This window comes from Mandrillus leucophaeus, unplaced genomic scaffold (genome assembly GCF_000951045.1).
Source record: "Mandrillus leucophaeus isolate KB7577 unplaced genomic scaffold, Mleu.le_1.0 Scaffold619, whole genome shotgun sequence".
NCBI classification, from domain to species: Eukaryota; Metazoa; Chordata; class Mammalia; order Primates; family Cercopithecidae; genus Mandrillus; species Mandrillus leucophaeus.
In genome coordinates, this window is record NW_012106686.1 from 1,321,089 (window position 1) to 1,342,897 (window position 21,809).

Here is a 21,809-nt window from a genome sequence, read left to right on the forward strand (position 1 = left end):
TTTTTTTTTTTTTTTTTTTTTGAGACAGGGTTTCCCCGTGTTGCCCAGGTTGGAGTGCAGTGGTGTAAACACGGCTTACTGCAACCTCGACCTCCCTGGCTCAAGTGATCCTCCCACCTCAGCCCCCCAGGTAGCTGGGGCTATGTTCACACACCACCACGCCTGGCTAGTTTTTGTATTTTAGACAGGTTTTGCCTTGTTATGGAGGCTGGTCTGAAACTCCTGATCTCAAGTGATCCATGCGCCTTGGCCTCCCAAAGTGCTGTGATTACAGGCGTGAGCCATCGTGCCTAGCCAGTTTTCCCGCTTCAAAGGAGAGAAGTCTCTCCCCATCCGTCTACTAAGTGTTTTCTCAGTCTTTTTACTCAATTACCAGAGTCAGCAGACCCTCTGTCTCCCCAGTAACTACTCTTACTCACCTTTCAGCTTACTGCAAACTGCCTTTGATCCTAAACGAGTATATATATATATATATATTTTTTTCCCTCCTTCTGTCTCTTTTATTTTTATTTTGTTTGAGACACTCCATCGTCCAGGCTGGAGGGTAGTGGCGCGATGTTGGCTCGCTGTAAGCGCCGCCTCCCAGGTTCAAGTCAGTCTCCTGCCTCAACCTCCCAAGTAGCTGGGATTACAGATGCAGGCCAACACGCTCGGCTAAGTTTTGTATTTTTAGTAGAGGCAGGGTTTCACCTTGTTGACCAGGCTGGTCTCAAACTCCCAACCTCAGATGATCCACCTGCCTCGGCCTCCCAAAAGTGCTGGGATTACGAGCGTGACCCACTGCGCCTAGCCTTCTCTGTCTTTTAAATCAAAACAACACATTTAAACAGAAATCATAGTCTGGATTTTGGAGCAGATTGGGGAATGACCACGGCACTGTAAAATTTTGAATCAATAAAGATTTTTGACATTGTAAAACTTGGGCATTTTTCAGTTCCCCCAACTTCTAAGATAATTCTAGCTCTTATAAAAAGTCAACACTGCTGAACAATATGACTAAAATTCAAAGTTTTGCAAATGTGGTTTTTAATAAATTTTTTTTCAGTAAAGCAGTTCTAATTCAGTTTATAGCTCTAGCATATCTGAAGTAAGAATATTGCAGTTTCTGATTTGTATTTGAAAATATTTTCATCTGTTCGTCTTTTTTGCCTTTCTTCTTTTGAAATAAGATTCAACATTGACTGAGAATTGGTTCTGTCAAGATTGTCTCTGGCAATCTGTCCCTAATTCAACTGTAAATTATAGCTAAGGATGAATACTTAAATAATTATATATTTTAAATGATTTTTAAACTAAGGCCCCCGAGTGATGTGATGAGCATATAAATTTTTGAATGCAGGGTCTTTTGAAACTCTGTCTTCCACAGGAGTATCATCATATAGGTCTGGAAAAGATGTGTTCTTATGAAGACTTAATTCCATTTAGATTGAGACACCATTTGCAAATTGAAAACAAAAAGTTTGTATTTCCCCTAGTATGTGAATATACTGTAAGGAAGAATAAAAAGCAAAATAGTCTTTTTAAAAAACAGACTATTGTTCAGAGCTATTTTAGGTTCACAGCAAAATTGAGTGGAAGGTACAGAGACTTCTCATTACATTCCCTGCCCCTGTCACATGCACAGTGTTCTCCATTATAAGCACCCCCCACCAGAAGGGAACATATGTTACAGTGTATGAACCCACTTGATGATCTGGGTAATGAATAGGTGGCACACAGAGGCGTTTCAGGGTCGTTTTTAGAAAGTACAGATTAGTTTTAAAACTAATGTAGCTTTTTCAGATTGTCTTCTTCCACTTAGTAATGTGCGTTTTAGTTTCCCCTAGCGTTATTTTTTAATCACACATTTTACATAGCTAAAATAATTGAATTTCAGAATATAAATGCTTATTTTAAAAAACAGACATTTGTTTTAAAAAAATCTGAAAACCTTAATAAATGTCTCTTGGTTTGGGTAACTAGCACAATGGGAAAGAACTCTTAAAGATGTATGTTTGGTATGTTGTATTGGAAATGTTTATCACCATGACTATATCCATCTCCACTTCATTTAGTTTTATAAAATAATGAAGTTATATCATTTTCTGAAATAATTTTTCTTCTGAAATTAAAGTAAATCATCATTTAATGCCTAAAGAGTACTCTCTAAAAATGAAACTTATAACTGGATTATGAAGAATCTGTCAATTAAAATGATGTTTCAGAAAAGTGAAAATTTTATTCTTATTTGGGATTTTTGTTATGTTGATTTAAATGCTTAAGACAATTCGATGCTGATAGGAGCCATCTTTTAGAAAAAGATAAGACTAACTGATCTTCACTATTGAAATAAAAGTGTGCTGTGTAATCAAATGCAGTAAAGAACTGGGTTTGATGTTTTAAATAACTTTTAGATAACTTGAGTCTTTTAATTTGGAAAATTATGAACATCAGCAATCTCAGGAATTTCAATAGATATATAACCATAAAGAGATTTGCTGTATAGGAAGCAAAATACTTTCATCTGAATGTAAGCCTGAAGAGAAACTTCTGCCCCAATAAAAATATTTTATTGCCACTAAACAATCAAAAGCTATTACTGACTTCATTTGGAATGGCCAGTCCTGAGTGATCTGTTAAGAAATAAGCAGAACTTCACTTGACTAGCCTTAAAAAATAAAAAATGAAGAACAGCATGGTTTTTAGGAGGCTGTTAGAGAATGTCATAGCATCAAGCTCCAGAGAAATGGTACAGAGTAGACATGCAATAAATGTTTGTGGAAGGAAAATTGATGGTTGAAAGTGGTGTCAATTCTGGAGGCCTGCAAAGCATGGATCTGTTTTGTGTTAATCTCGACTTTTGGAAGCATTCAGTCAGATTTATTTGCATATGAGTTATAATTCATTTTTTGGTTCTATTCTGGCATTGTGGTGTTCATTGTTAAGATTTTGCCCCCTACACATCACCCACTCACTATGTGATTAATTTTTCTTCTTCCTTTTTTTTTTTAACCTCTGAATTTGGGAAACCTCAGCTCTTGACTTTTCCTTATTTTTCCAACACCCCCTGTACACACATACACACACACACACCCCCCTTTTGTTTATTTATTTATTTTTTGAGACAGAATCTCACACTGTCACCTGGGTTGGAGTGCAATGGCGCAATCTTGGCTCACTGCAGCCTCTGCCTCCCAGGTTCAAGCGATTCTCCTGCCTCAACCTCCCAACTAGCTGGAATTACAGGGGCCCACCACCATGCCCGTCTAGTTTTTTGTATTTTTTAACAGAGACAGGGTTTCACTATGTTGGCCAGGCTGGTCTTGAACGCCTGACCTCGTGATCCACCCACCTTGGCCTCCCAAAGTGCTGGGATTACAGGCATGAGCCACTGCGCCCAGCCCTAACACACACCTTAAAAAAAAAAAAACTAACATATTTTTCTTATCAAGTGATTCCTCATTTGTGATACCCATAAATCTATATATAAATATTGGTAAATCTTCCGTGAAACACATATACGCAGTTCAGAAAGTCTCTCTAATACCTCTTTTTCAGAATGCTTCGTGTGTACTCCTGAGGTGTTTTAGGAGCTTTGTACTTTGCTAGGTAGGGAGTTCTTTAGGGCAAAATTGTTAGAAATTTTTCGTCTTGGTTAAGCCAAAGTCTTTTTCCAATTGTACTTCTTAGGTGCATTTTGTTAAACACATGAAGACCACTTGTCTGTTAACTTCTGGATGTAGATCAAACAGCCTCACTTCTTTGAACCATTCCACACTCAACATGATTTTGAATTCTCTCAGTCTAATTCTCCTTTACACACATTTTGACTTGATGTTTCCTTTCTTAAAATATGAAGCTCACACTTGAATATAATAATCCACATATGATCAGATAATCTCTTATTAAAATTTGTTACTAATATTTGTATTTTCCCTTATGTTTATAGAGTTCTTTTATAAAAGTATCTTGTAGGGTAGTTATCTCCATTTGATAAATGAGAAGCAGAGTGGTTATCATTTGTGATTTGCCTAAGGTCATACAATTGCTAATTTAGACATTGTACATCTATTTATACGGTCTTAATGTTACATTTTTAGGCGTTCCATTACCCAGTTGCCATACCAAGTATCATAAGCCTATTAAGCAAAACCACTAGACCTTTTCCCATACATGCTAATGGTTAGATCTTCTCCATTCTGCCCTTTACGAATGCATTTTTAAAAATCTAATTATCTGTTAAATTGTATGTGTTTGGATTTGGTATTGTTGGAATGTATCCTGTTTATATATCCCCATCTTACAAGTTTGTGTTATGAAAGAACTATGTGATTATAAAATGATAGATGTATGTTATTAATAACACTATTAATAACATTTGTCAAAGAATGTAAGAGTTTTGAGAATAGTTGTAGTTTCCGCTATTCTGTCATCTGTAGAATTGGCTTTCCACTTGCATATTTAAATGAACTTTGTGGGTTTTGTTAAGTATAATAAAAAGCATGGGGTCAAATATAAGCCAAGAGTATTACAGAGACTTTTAGGCTGACTCAGTATCTCATATTCTGTGTAGATTCATCTAAACACTGCTGTTATCCATGCTATACTTTACCATGTTATCCCAAAAGGGAACCATCAGCAAATTTTACCAGAAACTGCTGAATTCAAGACATATTCCAGATATATTATACTTCTGACATCCTAGGAAGCCTATCCAAAGAATAAATTACTTTGATAGAATTTGTTCTTTATGAAAATTCATTTTGACTCTCATTGATAACTTTATTCCATTTTTGGGGAAGATTGAGCAATCAGTGGGATGGGAACAGAGCTAACTACAAACTCTTTGAGTTTAGATGGGCAACAGAAGGGGAAAGGAAGTGGGCCGTGGAATATATAAGGACTTTTCCAATGGAAAACAATTGTTAGTGGAACCTCTATGACTACTTGTTCAATTTCAGAATTAAACTTACTGTATATTTTAGGTGGAATCGAGCTGAGTTCTAGTCGAAATGCTATACATTATTTCCCATGAAAAATACCCCCAAACACAAGCAGACAGAACAGTGATTGATAAACCCATCATATTCATTTCTAAAGAAATCATCAAGCCCCAAATGTTTTAGAATTTTCTGAAGAACTAATTCTAGACTGGGCATGGTGGCCTAGGCCTGTAATCCTAGCACTTTGGGAGACAAAGCAGGCAGATCACCCAAGGTCAGGAGTTTGAGACCAGTCTGGTCAACCAAGGTGAAACCCCGTCTCTACTAAAAATACAAAAAATAAAATTAGCTGGGTGTGGTGGCACGTGCCTCTAATCCCAGCTACTCAGGAGGCTGAGGCAGGAGAGTCGCTGGAACCTGGGAGGCGGAGATTGCAGTGAGCCAAGATCGAACCATTGTACTCCAGCCTGGGTGACAGAGCAAGGCTTGGTTTCAAAAAATAAAAATAAAAAAATAATAATTCTAAGCATGTTGCTTCTAGAGTCCGCCATTTCCTCCATTTCTGGTACTTTTTTAACAGTGGTTTTGTGCGCTTACCTGTGAAGATTAAGAGCCTGGGATAAAACTCATTTTCAGTCTAAAGATTTAAACTCATTTGAATTGAGCAGATGCTTTTGTGATGTCTTTGCATCTCTCCTGACTTAACAGTTCCCTTCTTCACATTACTTAATCTGTCCTTTTGGTTAGAAGATCATGCTCTTATCTAAAGACAGAAGGAAGCAAAATGAACATGGAACCACATTGCCCTGCCTTTTCTCCTGTCTTAATATGGCATCAGGCTCTGAGCAGTGGCCTTTCCTGATATTCCCCTTATTCCAAACATAGCTTTGTCTTGCTTTCAGCATTTTTCACTTTCCCCAGATCATTATGTATTCTGACTTTAATCCATAAGAATTATACTTTTATATACAAGTAGGTTATATACCTCTACCCATCTTTTCTTTCTTTTCAAATCTAATCCCATCAGATTCTCCCTGTGTAACAACCAACTTCTTTAGATTTCCTCTAATTTTCTTTTCCTTATAGATTTATTTATTATTGCATAGTCAAAATGTCATGTTTTAGCATCTTCTGTGGCCTGTGAATCACTGCTCTCTATAACCATGGGACCACTCCCACCCATCCTTTTCCCTATCTTTTTTGGATAGTTGTTTTCTTAAAAAACCTGGAAGCAAGCTGGGTACGGTGGCTCACGCCTGTAATCCCAGCACTTTGGGAGGCTGAGGCGGGTGGATCACGAGGTCAGGCGTTCGAGACCAGCCTGACCAACACGGCAAAACCCTGTCTCTACTAAAAATACAAAAATTAGCCAGGCGTGGTGGTGCATGCCTGTAATCCCAGCTACTTGGGAGGCTGAGGTAGGAGAATCGCTTGAACCCGGGAGGTGGAGGTTGCAGTGAGCTGAGGTTGCACCATTGCACTCCAGCCTGGGCGACGGAGCGAGACTCCGTCTCAAAAAAAAAAAAAAAAAAAATACCTGGAAGCCAATGTTCAGGGTTATATGTTTAGGAAACATAAAGTACCTGCTGAAGTTCAGGTTCAGGCATTGTTTACTACATAGAAATGATTAAATCAAGATCCTTTCCCTAGAGGAGCTCAAAGTCTAGTTGTAAAAAGTGAACATGTAAACAAATGATTGTAATACACTGTGGTATTTGCAAAATAGCGAGGATGCTTGCCATCGAAGAATTCAAGTGTAATTATTCTCATTCCCTGCTTTTGTAAATCCCAAAATTCTGTCACATCCTCCTAGGGTTTCTGTTGTTTTTGCAGTAGCCAACCAGTTCTTCGTCGGTCAGAATTAAGTCCAGAATAAAAAATAAGTCTTCCTTATTTTCACCTTGGAAAAGAGAGATCGTCAGCAAGGAATGTTTTGTCAGGTTTATTTTCTTCTAGCCGATTTAGACTTCAAAGATGTTAGGGTGGTTGACACCCTCCATGTCTCCGCAATTTTGTCATTTGTTTTGGGAAAGTAGTGTTGGGTGAATATTCTGGTGATCTGTGTATCGTCTCCTTATTTTACGTTCCCTTGACCATCTTTGGAACTCCTCACAGGGCTTTGTTCATGGTCACTGCTCAGTTTTGTGCTCACTTAAATGCTTCCCTCCAGGCTGCTGCTTTGACGTTTTACAGATCTTTTAAATGAATCTTTTTTGTCCCTTACCTTCATTTAGCGTTGCTTACATATTCTGGTTCAGGTCTCATCTGATCCAGTCTGTGATGCTTCTAAGGGTGTATGTATCTTTTGTATTAAAATTTGTTTACTTTTTCCACTTTTTTTTATATAACTTTGCACATAAATATTTTTGTTTTGTTTCTTAGATTCCGATTCCTTAGGTCCTTCAAAAAGCAGCCATCTAGATTCTTTTTGTTCTCATTAATCTGATTCTCCTTCAAGACAGATTTATAGATCCTTATAGGAACATTTTAGAAGAGAATAATACACATTATGCAAAACACATCTACTTATATTTTGAAATGTTCCCACTGTATTTTCTTATTTGCTGCCTGTGGCCCGTGCATCCCTGTGTTCTCTATGGGATGTCCTTTCCCTCTTCCACATCAGCTGCTTTTCCTCTGATGTTTTCTTATTCGTCGTTTATCCTATATGTAGAATGGAAGAATTATTCACTTCTTTATGCCCCACAGGTCTTTGCTCATACTAGAATAGCATTTATTATCCCATGTTATAGTTATTTAAACACATTTGTCCTTCCCTTCTAATTAGCCCATGAGTCCTGCCCAGGACACAGACTGGTTGGTAGTATGTTTGATGGCAAGAACAAATGCTTTGGAGTCAGACTGATTTTAATTGCTGACTGCAACACTAACTCTATAACCTGGGACAAATTCTTGGAACTACAGCGCCTACTCAAGTCTCCTCATTTGTAAAATGAACCTACTGCTTAACCTCATTGGATTGTTGATACTAAAGTAATTGAGTACATAAAGTGCATAGTGAGTGAAGGAATAGTGGCTGGAGTAGAAAAATGGGTAGAATATATCTTAGAGACTTTTGTTTAATATCTTGTACACATAATACTAGAATATTTGTTTTTAATAAAACATTCCTTCTTTAAACAGTTTTGATGCATTGTACTTTTTAAAAGTGTATTTGCTTGTGTTTTGGCATCTGAAATGCTATTAAAAACATATCATCTTAGTGGCTCATTTTCTTCAGTTTACATGCAGAGAAGCCTCTTGGACCCCAAAACTTAACTTACTCCTCCTGCATTCAGAAAGCTTTGCATCTTTTTGGAGAGAACCATCTGTTCACAGCATTATATAGATATGAATTAAACAGATTTTGTTGGGGAAAGTCACTTTCCAGCTCTTCTCAAGTCAGACCCTCAAGTCTGTGGATATCTTGATGCATGTAACATTTCTAAAACACTGAGCTACATGCTGAAGAATGTACAGGATGTCCCCATCAGGCTTTTCAGCGGAGTTGTGAGAGGGTGAAGTATGAGTACATGGAAGGGTGGACAGTAACTGCAGTTGATGGCACGGCACAGTGTGCTGCCAGATGAGTGGTTCAGACCCTAAGTGCTGTCCGGTGGAAGAGAAGAGACTTTGACTTTTGGAAGATTGAATAAAAACTACTTGAAGAGAACAAGAAAGCATTCTAGGCAAGGAGAATGGAGGGAATAAAGTTTAGAAAGCACAAGCCGTATGTAGCGGATCTGGATTTTTCTGTTTATGTCATTTCTGCTTCTTTCTACTAGTATAAACAAATTTTGCCTTTTTTGTTGTTGTTTTGGCTGTTACTTTGTTCAGGTTCTTTGTTTCTGCTCAGAACTCTTTTTTTCCATTTGGGTTCTTAAGATTTTCCACTTAATCCAAACTCTACTTTCAGATCTATTAAACCCTTAAGATTTTGTCTGTGACCTAGTGCAGTATTGGTCTGTCTTGCTTTATAATAAACATAGTTCTAGAAATTTGAGTGTGAACTATTTAACTAGAATAACATTTTTCATAAACTGATTTTATAATGTCTGTCTGTAACAATTCATTTACTGAGAAGTCATTTTCTCTGCATATTTTAGTTAATAAATTGGAAAGATTTTTGTGACTGCCCTGATGTACAGTATGCTTATATTATGAAGGCTTTCTTTTAAATTTCAATATGACAAATTTTGTCTGCTCTTTGAAGTTTAGTTCAGCATAAATCATTTATATTTGAGTCACTTAGAGATTCATTGTTGAGGTTTGAGGAAGTTGAGACTTTGTTCAAATCAAATACTGATGAAGATGCACTCCATCCCAAAACTGGGAGGAGATCATCTATAAGAGGGAGGGGTGTGGGGGCAGGAGCTAGGACAGGTTGTTCCCTATGTCTTTCTAAAAATGCACAAAGATTTGGAAGTCTAACTGGCAAAGAGTTAATCATAGTAGGAACCAGGTTTCTGTTGTGTAGCCACTTGCACCAAGAAAGATTTGTTTAAGTAACCTAACCACTGGAGCATGTGGTTTTGAACTGTAAAGGACAAGAGTGAAGATGGAAGACAAAAGCTTTTTAGAAAAAATCAGGTTGTATTGAGCCTTTTGGTAATGACCATTAAATATGGCTCACAAACTGAAGTGCAGAATAAACACTTTTAGGTGTATTTTGTGACTGGGTCTCTCAGTGAGAGACATCCTCGCTGAGGATAAATGCACCCTGTAGGGGTGTATTTATTGTTCAATGAGAAGACCTTGAGGAGGTGGTACCAAAAATAAAATAGAGGCAAGAATTCCAAGAAGACACAATATCCTGATTTGATGGCACAAAAATATATTCGTGGAAACATATCTACTGGAATTGTCTTGTTTGGGGGCTTGTTTTACGTGTGTTTTATCTCAATATGTTGTCATTATGCAGAGGTCTTCTATGTCTTTACCCTTTTAGCAGCAGATCTTATTTTTCAAATTAAATTTTACATGGTGCCCTACGTAAACTACATAAAATCAAGGTGGGAAGGAAGGATGCCTTGTCCTGGTACCCTGCCCCCTCAACTTCCATTCTTTCAGGTGAAGCTTTTTATGCCAGCTAGAAAAACTCATTGGCTTATTGCCAGTGACAGGTTACTGTTATGAGTAGGTTTGCCCACATTTTGCTATTTATAGTTTTACATTTCATAATAATTAACATATTGCAGTTAACCTGGAGAACAGAAAGGAGGGATACCCACTCTGTATGCTATTCATGCTAACGGTGTGTGCTTGCCCAAGCAGTGTTCTGTGAAAGGTCTGATGTCAGAATTCATTCTGAAATATAGTCTATAAGATAGTCATTGTTTAAAATGCCTTTCTGTGTACTTCCTAGTAAACAGTTGGACTAGTACAGTGTTATGTAGAAATACTAAAGATAGTTTCAACCTGTTGTGAGATTTTCAGGTTTGGCGTGGGAGGAGGGGGAAAGCTATGTAGTAACTAAAATGGCAACTCCACGAATGCTACTGTTCTTCACCCACCAACACGTTCCCATACGTGTCCCAACTGGCCTGTCTTTTTACTGAACCTCATGTAGCTTATTTTAATCATATACCACCCTGGGCATTTCTTCTGTTGCTTTTTCAGATGTAGTTGTTGAACTTTTCGTGTATTTTCATCGTCCCACTGTCTAGACTTTTAGCCCCTTAAAAACAGAGGTCATGATTTAAGTGCTTTTATGTTCCACGCATACTGTAGGCACTCAGTAAAGAGTTGCTTTGATTTTTAGCTTGGCGGTCTTAATATATGCATTTTATACTGATTTTTTAAACTTGTTGCTAAAAACTAGATTTGTCAACTTGTTTAGTGCATCATGATCGGCTTACTATGGATTCTGCTACCTTGACCAGCAAAGTAGCAGAATTTTAACTATAATTTCTTCTTTAATAAGAGGTTTTCTGAGGCAGGCAAACGAAGTATACTGATACTCCTTACACAGTAGAATATGAAAGTGTGGCACATGGCATCTTGAAAGTACTTTAAATTGTGTGCCTTTGAGTTCTGCACTGAAAAATAGACCTACTACCAACAACTTGACTCCCTTTCCTGCCCTCAGATTGTTTAGAACTGAAAATAGTGTTTTGTTGTACATACTTATATGCCATAAAGTAAAATTTTTTAACATCAGAAAACATCTAAATATATTATCAATTCTTTAAGAATAAACACTCCTTCCCTGATGTATTATACTATTACTAATTACTTTAAAAATAAAATTAGTATTGTTTTTAATATAAAATGTTTGGTAACTTGATTTTTATTATACTTTGCTTGCTCTTTTCACATCTTATGGTAAGTTTAAAGTACTTTCTGGTATCTTTGTAATGTTTTAGCGATGAGAAGGCTCCTTATTAGATTGACTTCACAGTACCGCTGAGAATGATGGGCGCTATTCCTAAGTTCCTAAAAGGAGACTTGTACACAGGGCTAGTTCCTGGCAGTAAGAAATACTCTGCCTTAGCTTCTTGGAAAGTTTATATCCATTCAGTATTGACCACCAGTGGAGCATTTGTTGTTAGGCATTTAGCAAGTAATAAATGTGCTCCAAATTGCATTTCCTTCTCTTATTTTTATCCTTATGAGAGAGTAAGGCCGGTGTTATTTTTACTTATGAATTAGGAGTCCTGGGATATACATGGCTAAATTATATTGACAGCCAGTTGTAGAGATGCCTTATACAACCTATCTACAATGTTTTCTATATGAAACCTACTGACTTATACACGTTGAATTGTACTCCAGTGTGAAGTCCTGTATAAATAAAAGAAAATGAACTTGCATCAAGTTGAGTCAGTGGTCAAAGTCCTGGTACTATTCAAAAGGAAAATGTGCAGTCAAGTGAGATCATTTAAGAGCCCTAGAAGCAAAGGAATCGACTTCGTTTGTGTCAGTGGTTCTGGTTCTCAACTGGATGCAATTTTGCTTCCCTAGAAGACATTTGCAATGTCTAAAGACAATTTTGGCTATCAAAACTGGGGAGCTGGTACCCCTAGCCTCTAGTGGGTAGAGGCCGGCAATGCTGCTTACCCTCCCACAGTGCTCAGGACAGCGCTCCACAACAGAGAATTATGTAGTTCAAACTGTCAGTAGTGATGAGGTTGATAAACCCTGCTGTGTGTGTTTCAAAGAATGGAATTGCCAGAAGCCCTTGCAGCCAAGACAAATTTGGGTCATTGGGAGGGAATGGGGAGTCAAGGACGTGACTTCAGGTACGGCTGGACTGAGATGAGCTATTTTGATGGGGTTAGGATTAAGCTGATTTCCTTTCTCTCACCTTTTCTTTGTGCCAACACTTGGCATAGCAATAGTGGAAAAAACAGTGAAATAAACTTCTTTTCTTCTAAGCTAGATGGAATATGGTCCTATTCCAAGAGCTAAAAGCATCATTCTACTTCCCTGTAACGCTTGCAGCTTTACTGTAAGCCACACACCCATGCTGTCAGGCTCCCAAAATGTCAAGGCACATGATGTTTTTTTGGGGGGAGGAGGGGTGTAAAGATTGTTGCATTATAAACTAGCTAATTTATTTCCCAAGGTATCCTGTAATCATAGTGCACCTGGGAGGATCTAAATTTCTCACTGTTTCTGCATCATGTGCCATATGTGAATTTCTTTGGCTAACATACTCTTGTTTGATTTGATTAGTCTACAATTACAGGAACAAATGTACCTTAAAACAAACTTTTTTAAGAGTAGTTTTAGGTTCTCAGCAAAACGGAGTGGGAAGTACAGAGAGTTCTCATATAACCCCTCTGCCTTTATTGTCTTTTGACTTTATTACTGATTTTCAAATAAGATTTATGTAAATGCAAGTGTTATTCTGTTAATGCAAAATTAAATGTTCCTCAGTTTCATTGCTCACTAAATGGTAAAGCAAAAGTTAGGAGCAGATTGGTCTGACTTATGGGATATTCTCTCTCTCCCTAGTCAGTGGAAGAGGGAGGATCATCATTTGCATGGACTTCTTAGGGACGTTAGCCACTCGGTGTAAGAGCATTTATCCTCCTGAACATTTTCCCATGTAGTTATACATCATCTTTCTATTTCTGGGGGATTTTATTTTTCTTCCAGGAAGTTTTCCCTGTTTTGTTTTTGCCTAATTGGAAGCTATTTTAAGTTATTCAGCCTGACAGTTTGACTGCTTTAAAAGTTAGAATGTTCCATAGCCGTAAACCTTCCTGTAATTGAGAGTGTTCTAGGACTTAAATTTGTGATCTTGTTTGTGTCTCATGTAGTTAGGGAGCCAGGGGGAAACTAATGATTGTATTCTTGATTAGAATTTTTTTCTCCTGGCCACAAAGTCCAGTTTCTTCCTTGAGTCACAATATCTCTCTTCAAATCATGACCAGTGGGCATACTATAATGCTTCTGTGTTTCTCTCTTGCCTCCTTTCAATCATGGATCTTCCCCTGGACTTTCCCTTTAATATTTGACCCTTTAAAAAATTAATAGTCTGTACAGAGTAGATGAAGAGAGAGTAAGCTTGCTTGCTTTTTTTTTTTTTTTTTTTTTTTTTGTCAGGGTTCAGGTTCAGGTTCTCAATAACAAGTTTTGTGAACTTGGGCAAATTATTCCTGAGTCTGTTTCTTTATCTAGTAAATGCAGATTATTTATCCTCCTCTGCCTACCTCTTAGGGCTGTTGTGAAGATCAAATGAAATAATTGACTATTAGAGTGTCTTGTAAACCATACAACTCAATACAAATGTAAAATAATATGCAAATATAAGAAATGTGAGGTTTAGTAAATTACATCAATTATGAAATGAAAGTGGCTTGGAGAATTTATTTTCCCTTCTGATGTCTTGTTTTGTGTAGCCTAGAGAGCTTTTTCTTCATCTTAGTAAGTTCAGAGATGACCTTTGTTCAGTTTAGTTGTAGTTTTTTGTCTTTTTCTAAATAAGGTCAATGGAGTTAAATGCTTCACTTGTTGAAACATGATATAATTTGGCATAGATCAGTGGTTGGTGGAAAGCAAAATTACAAAAAGAAAATCCTGATTTTGCTAAGCAGCATAGATCGTGCCTGATAGAACCTCCTCCTCCTCCATCTCTTCCTCCTCCTCAGCGTTGATTGCTAATCAGTTCTGTAGAACCAGAAATATTTTTCTATGCTTTTTTCCAAAACTCTAGTTTGTAATTTGATTTACATTCCTATTTTCAATAAAACAGCTATCTAAGTATTTGTTAAATAAAACAATTATCTAAGTAGTTGTTATACTTCACCCTTTTCCCCCCAACCAGTTAGTTATACTATGTGGATTCTGGATGGTAGTAGATCAAGTTAGTTTAGTCACAATTTATAAAAAGCCTTTTTTATGTTGCTAGTGTCTTCTCATGTTTGATGCGATTCATAAATAGACCCAGAAAACTGTAGGGCTCCAGGATTCCGGCTGTGAATGATCGGTCGAACTGTTGGAGTAGGGCAGGCAGACTGTGTTGGACATTATTCCATCTAAAAGGTGTCAGCTCCTACCTCCTTGGCCTTAGTGACTAAATGGAAATACATTCTTTTCAAATTCAAAAGCCTGTTCATTACTGCTTTTCTCTTCTGAAACACATTGCCAGTTTTATAATCAAGAAGGACTTAATTATTTTTCTTTTTCTATTGCTTATGTTTATTCTTCATAAAATGACTTTTCTTCCATTTGATGGGTTGAGAAATAAGCTCCTATATTGGACTTTGCAGACTTGGCTTTTTTATAGCGTAAATCAGCTCAGCTGGCTAAATGCCTCACTAACTGCAACTTCATAATGTAGCTGGAACTAAATTGTGCTCTGGAGCATTGAGTCTTTAAACTGGATTATTGATTTACAAACCCATAATGGTGAAGAGGCTATAGAGAGACAAGAAGCTCCCTCTCCTGATCCTTGAGCAGGTTTTTCCTCACTTACTTCAGGGGCTCTGAGCTCACGAGCAAAATCCTAATGAAGTTTATCTTGCTAGGACAACCCATTTTAAATGCTCAATAAAGAAAGAATAATTCTTCTCCCGCTTAACCACTAAAGAACAACATATGTTTCTAACGTAGCTTTTTATTTTTTTTTTTTTATCTTTCATTTTTTTGTTGGTAAATCTCCCAGACAACAGCAGTTCTGTAGAGAGTTTAAATATGAAGGAATGGCAGGACGGGCTAAGGGCACTTCTACCCAACATTAACATCAACTTTGGTGGACTGCCCAATTCTTCTTCCCCCTCCAACGCCAACCACAGTGCACCAACCTCCAACACTGCCACCACCGACAGCCTGAGTTGGGACAGCCCTGGCAGCTGGACAGACCCAGCCATCATCACAGGTAACTTTCTCACTCCCTTCAGCTCCACTGACTGCCAACAGTTTGGTTTTTAGCACAGATAAAATAAAAACCAAGATCTCTTCAACATAAGCTTCTTTTCACAAAGCTGCAAGTGTGGAGTGGCTTGTTTCGTTCTCAGGGGTCATGCAAGTCTCATTTAACCTGTCGGCCTAGTTGTGTATTAATAAGAAGGCATTTGGTGCCTAGGTTGCTTCTTCTGGTTTAAGTAGGTGTTAACGTCTAGCAACATGTGTATTTTGTAGGCCTCAAAGTACAAAAGGATCTGACTTACTCTTCTTATAAGGAACATACTCCACTTTTTGTTATAAAGCTCTCTATTATAAGGCTGTCTTGTTACGCATCCCTGTCAGAGGAAGAAAAGCACAATTGGGAAATGCCGTCATGCAGTTCTGGGGAATGGTATTTTGCAGCTGTGCCTCTGTGACAGTGGGGGACTAAGTCTAGTTCAAGAGGAGGCATGGGTTTGTGTGACAATAAGTCTTGGTTGTTGGGGGAGGATCAAAGGAACAGAAGGTTTAAAAGGTCTCATGTGGAAGGAGTTTAAAATTGTAATCTCTTCTGTGTTTCCTTTTGGTTTTGTTTTCTAAATTTGTTTACCTTGTTCTTTCCACACAAACTCACCATTTTCCCTCTTTTTTCTTTTCTTTCCTTAGGTATTCCAGCATCTTCAGGAAACAGTTTAGACTCTCTTCAAGATGACAATCCTCCACACTGGCTAAAATCCCTTCAGGCCCTCACAGAGATGGACGGCCCCAGCGCTGCTCCATCACAGACCCACCACAGCGCCCCCTTCAGCACACAGATCCCGCTGCACAGAGCCAGTTGGAATCCCTACCCTCCTCCTTCAAACCCTTCCAGCTTCCACTCCCCACCCCCAGGCTTTCAGACGGCCTTCAGACCCCCCAGCAAAACCCCCACAGATTTACTACAGAGTTCAACACTGGACCGCCATTAGGCAAAGAGGAGCAACCATTAGAAAATGCAGGATTTGTCCCACTCTGTTTTCTCCCTCTCAGCCCACCACCCACAGCTCCCTTCTCATCTCTTATGTTCTGAAGAATCCAGTACCTGATCAATTTTTTTTCTCCCTACCCCCAGATGCAATGCGATCACAGGGTCATTACCATCTCTTTATTAATTGTAAAAGTTTTTGTTGATCCAGCATTTGAGTGACACTGTTGAATGTTTCTAAAAATGCCTTTTTAAGGAGAGAAAAAAAAATCAAAGGGCAGTCTCAATACTTAGAAAATTATTGTTTGTCTGTTGCGCATAATAATGACATAATCTGCTTAGCAGAAAATGGCGATTAATCTATAGGAAAGGTCAAGTAAATGCATTATCAACTGCAGAAGTTTGAAAACCAGGTTCATTTACGTGAGATTGCTAAATGCATGGGGGAAAACAGTGGTCCTAGCATCCATCTTGTATTCAGCTTATCATTATTGCAGGGAAAATGCTTTTAATTTAAATTAATTTTTAATTATTTTGGCAAGTTGATGGCAAGGACTTGATTGTGTCGTTAAGCAAAAGAATGTATTGGAAGTTGATGGAAAGACAAATTCATCTGTAGTAGTAACTGGCTGATTGCTAAAGAGTTTATAAGGAGGTGAGAAGTAATTTTTTTAAAGGAGAAAATTTTTTTGGCTTTAGATTTAAAGTAAATTGAAATGTTTTAAAGAAAAAAGTATTCACAGATTTAATACCTATTAATAATATAAGAGCTGAAATGTAAGTGATTTCTTCAGTCCTTCTCCTCTGTCGGAATCTTTTTTCTTTTACCGTAAATTCACCTGACGAGGGCACTCTGAGATAGCACTGCTCTGGGGCCATCTGATCACCATCAGGAGCAAATCTCTGACCTCCTTGCCTGCAGCTTTTACTTAACCCTGTAGTTTCTGGACGTTTGTGCAGTATTGAAAAGACAGGAGAAAAGAAAACAAAAACCTGGTTATAACCTGACGCTAAAACTAAAAACAAGGAAATGTACCTCTTTCTTCAGAATTAAAACTAAAATCTTAAATAAAACAGAAAACTTGATGATGACACTTGGGTTGTTCTTGTTTTTGTTTTTCCATTTTGTTGCATGTGAGTTTGAAAGATTTTGTGACAAGTAGCCATCAGATGTTTCCATTTGATTTTACATCTTCAACAATAGGGAGGGAGGATGGCTTAGAAGAAGAAAGTGGAGGATAAACAACCATTTTATTGTCAGTCAGTGTCATCCTTGAAGTTCAGCCCATCTTGTCCTCAAGAACCCTCTTCCAGTGGCTTTTAGTAGAAGATTCCTCTTTCTGCTATTGTATTATGCAGGCCAAGCCTTCCCAACTGAGAAGCCTCATGTGCCAGTAATGGAGAGGTTATTGACATGTTGAGATGTTGATTCTCTTTAGGGAGACCTGGCGGGAGCAGCAGCCACTATGTCACACAAGTGGCACCACTTTGTGAGTGCCATGATGGGAAAGAGATGGGGAAACTCTGATGTAGATGATCCACAGACACATCTTTTATGACTGACCATTTTAGGAAGTACCTGATGATGGGGCGATGATCACACCACTGACCAAAAGAGGGTAGGGGATAAAAGTTACCTGTTCCCCAACAGGACACCAGGATCTGTGTGGTTTGTATGTCTTGTCTTGGGCTGCATTCAGAAGCCCAAAGCAGGAAGTGGCATATTTTCAGCCATGTCCATTAAGGGAAGCTTTGTCGGATCAACTAGATAGATAGAGATTATACGTTCTGTGTTTTCAGCTGGGTTTTTTTCATCCTTACCTGTACGCTGTACTTTAATTTGTTAAAAAAAAGTTTCAACACAAGTTTTAGAAACTTAAACGTGGTATTCTCAAATAAATGTCACCACAAATAGATGGTAACCAAGTGGTTAGTAAACTGTTTTGTAAAATTAACAAAATTTCCCTGGGTAAGTGGAGAGGACTAGAAATGACAGGCTCTCTTTGCCCTTGAACTTTGCTTCAGTCTCCTGAACCTTCACATTGTACTGCCAAATGATGGACCAATGCACAAATAATATTCAGATGCCAGTAAATTGTAATCAAGGCTTTTTGCGGGGTGGGGAGGGAGTCCTGAGATGGGCATATCAATAAAAATGTTGCTTTTTCTGTAAAAGGAGGGAACTTCCACCTTATAAGGCTGTGCTGTAATTGTGCGTATGTTTAATCGGTCATACAGAAGAGTTTATAGAAAGCATGACTTTACAAAAAGTATGAAGAATAAAAATAATAATGATCTGTGTGCCTACCACCGAGGTTAAAAATAGAGGCCGGGTGCGGTGGCTCACGCCTGTAATCTCAGCACTTTGGGAGCCAAGGCAGGCGGATCACCTTAGGTCAGGAGTTCGAGACCAGCCTGGCTAACATGGTGAAACCCCGTTTCTAAAAAAATTAGCCCGGCATGGTGGCTCGCACCTGTAATTCCAGCTACTCTAGAGGCTGCGGCAGGAGAATCGCTTTGAACCCGAGAGGCAGAGGTTGCAGTGAGCCGAGATCGTGCCATTGCACTCCCGCTTGGGCAACAAGAGCGTGACTCTGTCTCAAAAAAAAAAAAAAAAAAAGAACCTCAGTATCTTAAAAGCCCGCTATTTGCCCTCTCCAATTAGACCATTTTCTTTCCTCCTCATCTACAAATTTTATTTTAATTTCTGTGTTAATCTTCAAGAGTTTTGTCAGCTGTGTATCTATCCTTGAATAATATATTGTTCAGTTTTAAAAAGCTGAGTAATAAACCCAAGCCTAGCTGTGGAAGGAAAGGGCAATGTTGTCACTATTAGATTAAGGCTTTTAGGAGAAGATAAACTAAACAGCTTCTGGGGCATAGTTTGGCTTTAGCGTCTCTGATCATTTATGAAAGCCTCTTCTGAGAAGTGCAGTGGCCAAGGTTATGCGTGAGTCCTGGAAAACAGGGCTTGCCAGTTGGGGTAGGTCTTGTCATGTAAGCACAGTCCCGGTTGCCTGGCAGAAATATGGTCTGCAGGATCAGTCTGCTGTCCATTTCCTGTGTCAAAGCTCACCATGGCTTTTCACCAGTCCTCTGGAGTAGATGCTTCGTGAATTAAGTGTCTTAACCCTTTGGGGTGAGGGGTGGGGTTTAAAACAAGTGTCAGCTGATTAATTCATCAGGGCTTGGCAGGGAGAACAGAAAGTTCATTAGGCTTGGTCAAAATCAGAAAGTACAGAAAGCAGCCTGAACCAAACTGACTTAGGCAGCCTGTTGGTATAATAACAGTGGGAATCTTGGTACTGACAGCTTTCATGGATCACAATACTCAGATCTGGTACACAGCAGTCATTTCTAATATTTCCCTTTGTTCTCTCTCCTTTCTTGGACCTTCTTCCTATATTCCTAAATCCCATACCCTAGTTTTTTTGTTTTTTTTTCCTAAATCTTATTTTGCTGGAGTGACACCCTCCAGTATTTCTTAAGGAAAGGTACGTGGGAGATAAATATTTTAGTAATTAGCTTGTCTGAAATAATATTTAATTCTACTTCTCAGTTGATAGTTTGGTAGATACAGGATTCTATATAATTTCCTGCAGAAATTTGAAAGCTTATTACCTTCTTGCTACCAGTTTTGTTGTTGAACAATCCAAAGACGCTCTTATCCTCTATATGTAATCTTTCTCCCTCTCTGAAAGCTTGTAGCAAGTTTGTCTTCCGTGTTCTGGGACTCCACGGTGATCTGCCTTGGTGTGGGTCTATTTTATTTATTTATTTATTTATTTATTTATTTATTTATTTATTTATTTATTGAGACGGAGTCTCGCTCTGTTGCCCAGGCTGAAGTGCAGTGGTGCAATCTTGGTTCACTGCAATCTCCGCCTCTCAGGTTCAAGTAATTCTCCTGCCTCAGCCTCCCAAATAGCTGGGATTACAGGTGCCCACCACCATGCCTGGCTAATTTTTGTATTTTTAGTGGAGATCGGGTTTCACCATGTTGGCCAGGCTGGTCTCAAATTCCTGACCTCAGGTGATCTGCCTGCCTCAGCCTCCCAAAGTGCTGGGATTACAGGCGTGAGCCACCACACCCAGCCAGGTGTGGGTCTATTTTAATTCATTTTGCTGGACACAGTGGATATACAGTATGTTTTTAAAATCTTATGACTCATTTTCTTCAGTTCTCGGAGATTTTCTTGACTTATTAGTGAATTTCTTGCACTTTCTTTTTCTGTTCTCCCTTTCCAAAAATTCCATTGTTTAAATACTAGACTTTCTGGACTTCTGCTTTTTAAAATATTTTCTCCAATTTTCTATCTGTATCTTCACTTTGGCTCTTCTTTCTAGGAAATTTTCTTTCAACTTTATAGTTTTCTTCTCCTTGTGCTGTTTCTCCAAGTTGCTTTAATCTGTTTGCTTTGATTTCTATCTTCCTTATTGGAGATTTCTACACTTGATCTTAGCCAAAAGGCCAAGAAGTGATTATATTAGAGACTCTTTAGACGCTTGGTAATCCTTGGTTATCTGCTCATGAATGAGATGGAAAATTGATGGGGAGTTTTGAAAACATGAGTAGGGCTTGCCAACTTTGAATTCCCCTATTGGAAGATCTGGGTGGTCTCTTCTAATGGGTAACCTCTGTTGTCATTGTCTTTAGCGCCTGTCTGTTGGCCTTGGCTGGTCAGATTCCATAGAGAAGAGTCTTCCAATGGCTGGCCTAGCTGGTAAGGGTCTGACTGCCAGGGCTTCAGAGCTGTGTTAGGTCTCTTTATGTATTTAATATTATACTACATATAATCTCCCCGATGCAGTCTTTACCTCGCCAGAGATTAACTCTCCAAATATCTGCCCATTTATGAGAAGAATAGCATGGAGTTGGGGAATGAATCTAGGGAGTTAACTTCTTAAAACAACTTTCTTAGTAACCTTTATTTAGCCCCACTCCACACACTTTATCTCTGGTTTTAGCGGTATCTAGTCCTGTCAGTTTCTGTGCCCTTGAGGATTTTGTGATGTAAATTGGATTGGAGCTCAGTTTTCCCCGCTGTTAGCTTAAGTTTGGCCTTTCTCAAATGAGCTAGGTGAGTCCACCCAACCGTCTACTTTCTAGGTCCTTAGATTTTATTGCTGTCATTTCCTCTTGTTATCCCTGTTTTTCTTTTTTCTGTTACTCGAATTTTAATGGACCTTTAGGAAGAAATAAAATTAGATATGTAAGTTCAGTCTACCATCTTAGCCCAGATCTGTGCTCTGATTTGATAAACTAGTAGGCATAGTTTGTCTGCCATTGAAGTAGAGGAAGGACTATCTTTGGCTATTGGCCAATGAGTGCTAGTCACCATGTTGTGTATCCCTTGGTTTGAATAGTACCTGTTTGTTTCATTTACCTTGAAGTGGTTTCTCTTTTTAACATACCCTTTTCCAAAGAAGCTCTTGGTTTACAGTCAATAGTTTGTTTTTCAAGAGGTAGTCACACAGGGGATAATTTTAATGGTTAAATTTTAGGCTGGATGTTAAAGGCAAATTTTACTGCAGTTTCAGGGTCATTTGCAAGTCAGATGGATGTGGGTCATTTTTTAGGCTTAGCT

The 21,809-nt window shown here is 38.4% G+C and overlaps 1 protein-coding gene across 4 annotated transcripts in view; it reads left to right on the forward strand.

Annotated features, from left to right (window-relative positions):
* The window catches only part of CNOT4 (CCR4-NOT transcription complex, subunit 4), a 142,444-nt gene extending 125,129 nt beyond the window's left edge, over positions 1 to 17,315 (forward strand). For 2 of the 4 annotated variants that reach the window (XM_012000121.1, XM_012000122.1), the window contains exons 11-12: positions 15,037 to 15,249; positions 15,924 to 17,315. In XM_012000121.1, coding sequence (XP_011855511.1) covers positions 15,037 to 15,249; positions 15,924 to 16,225 — 515 coding nt within the window. In that variant the 3' untranslated portion in view covers positions 16,226 to 17,315. The remainder of the gene's footprint in view (positions 1 to 15,036; positions 15,250 to 15,923) is intronic. The other 2 variants (XM_012000123.1, XM_012000124.1) reach the window with 1 other exon arrangement.
* Positions 17,316 to 21,809: the final 4,494 nt, after the last annotated feature.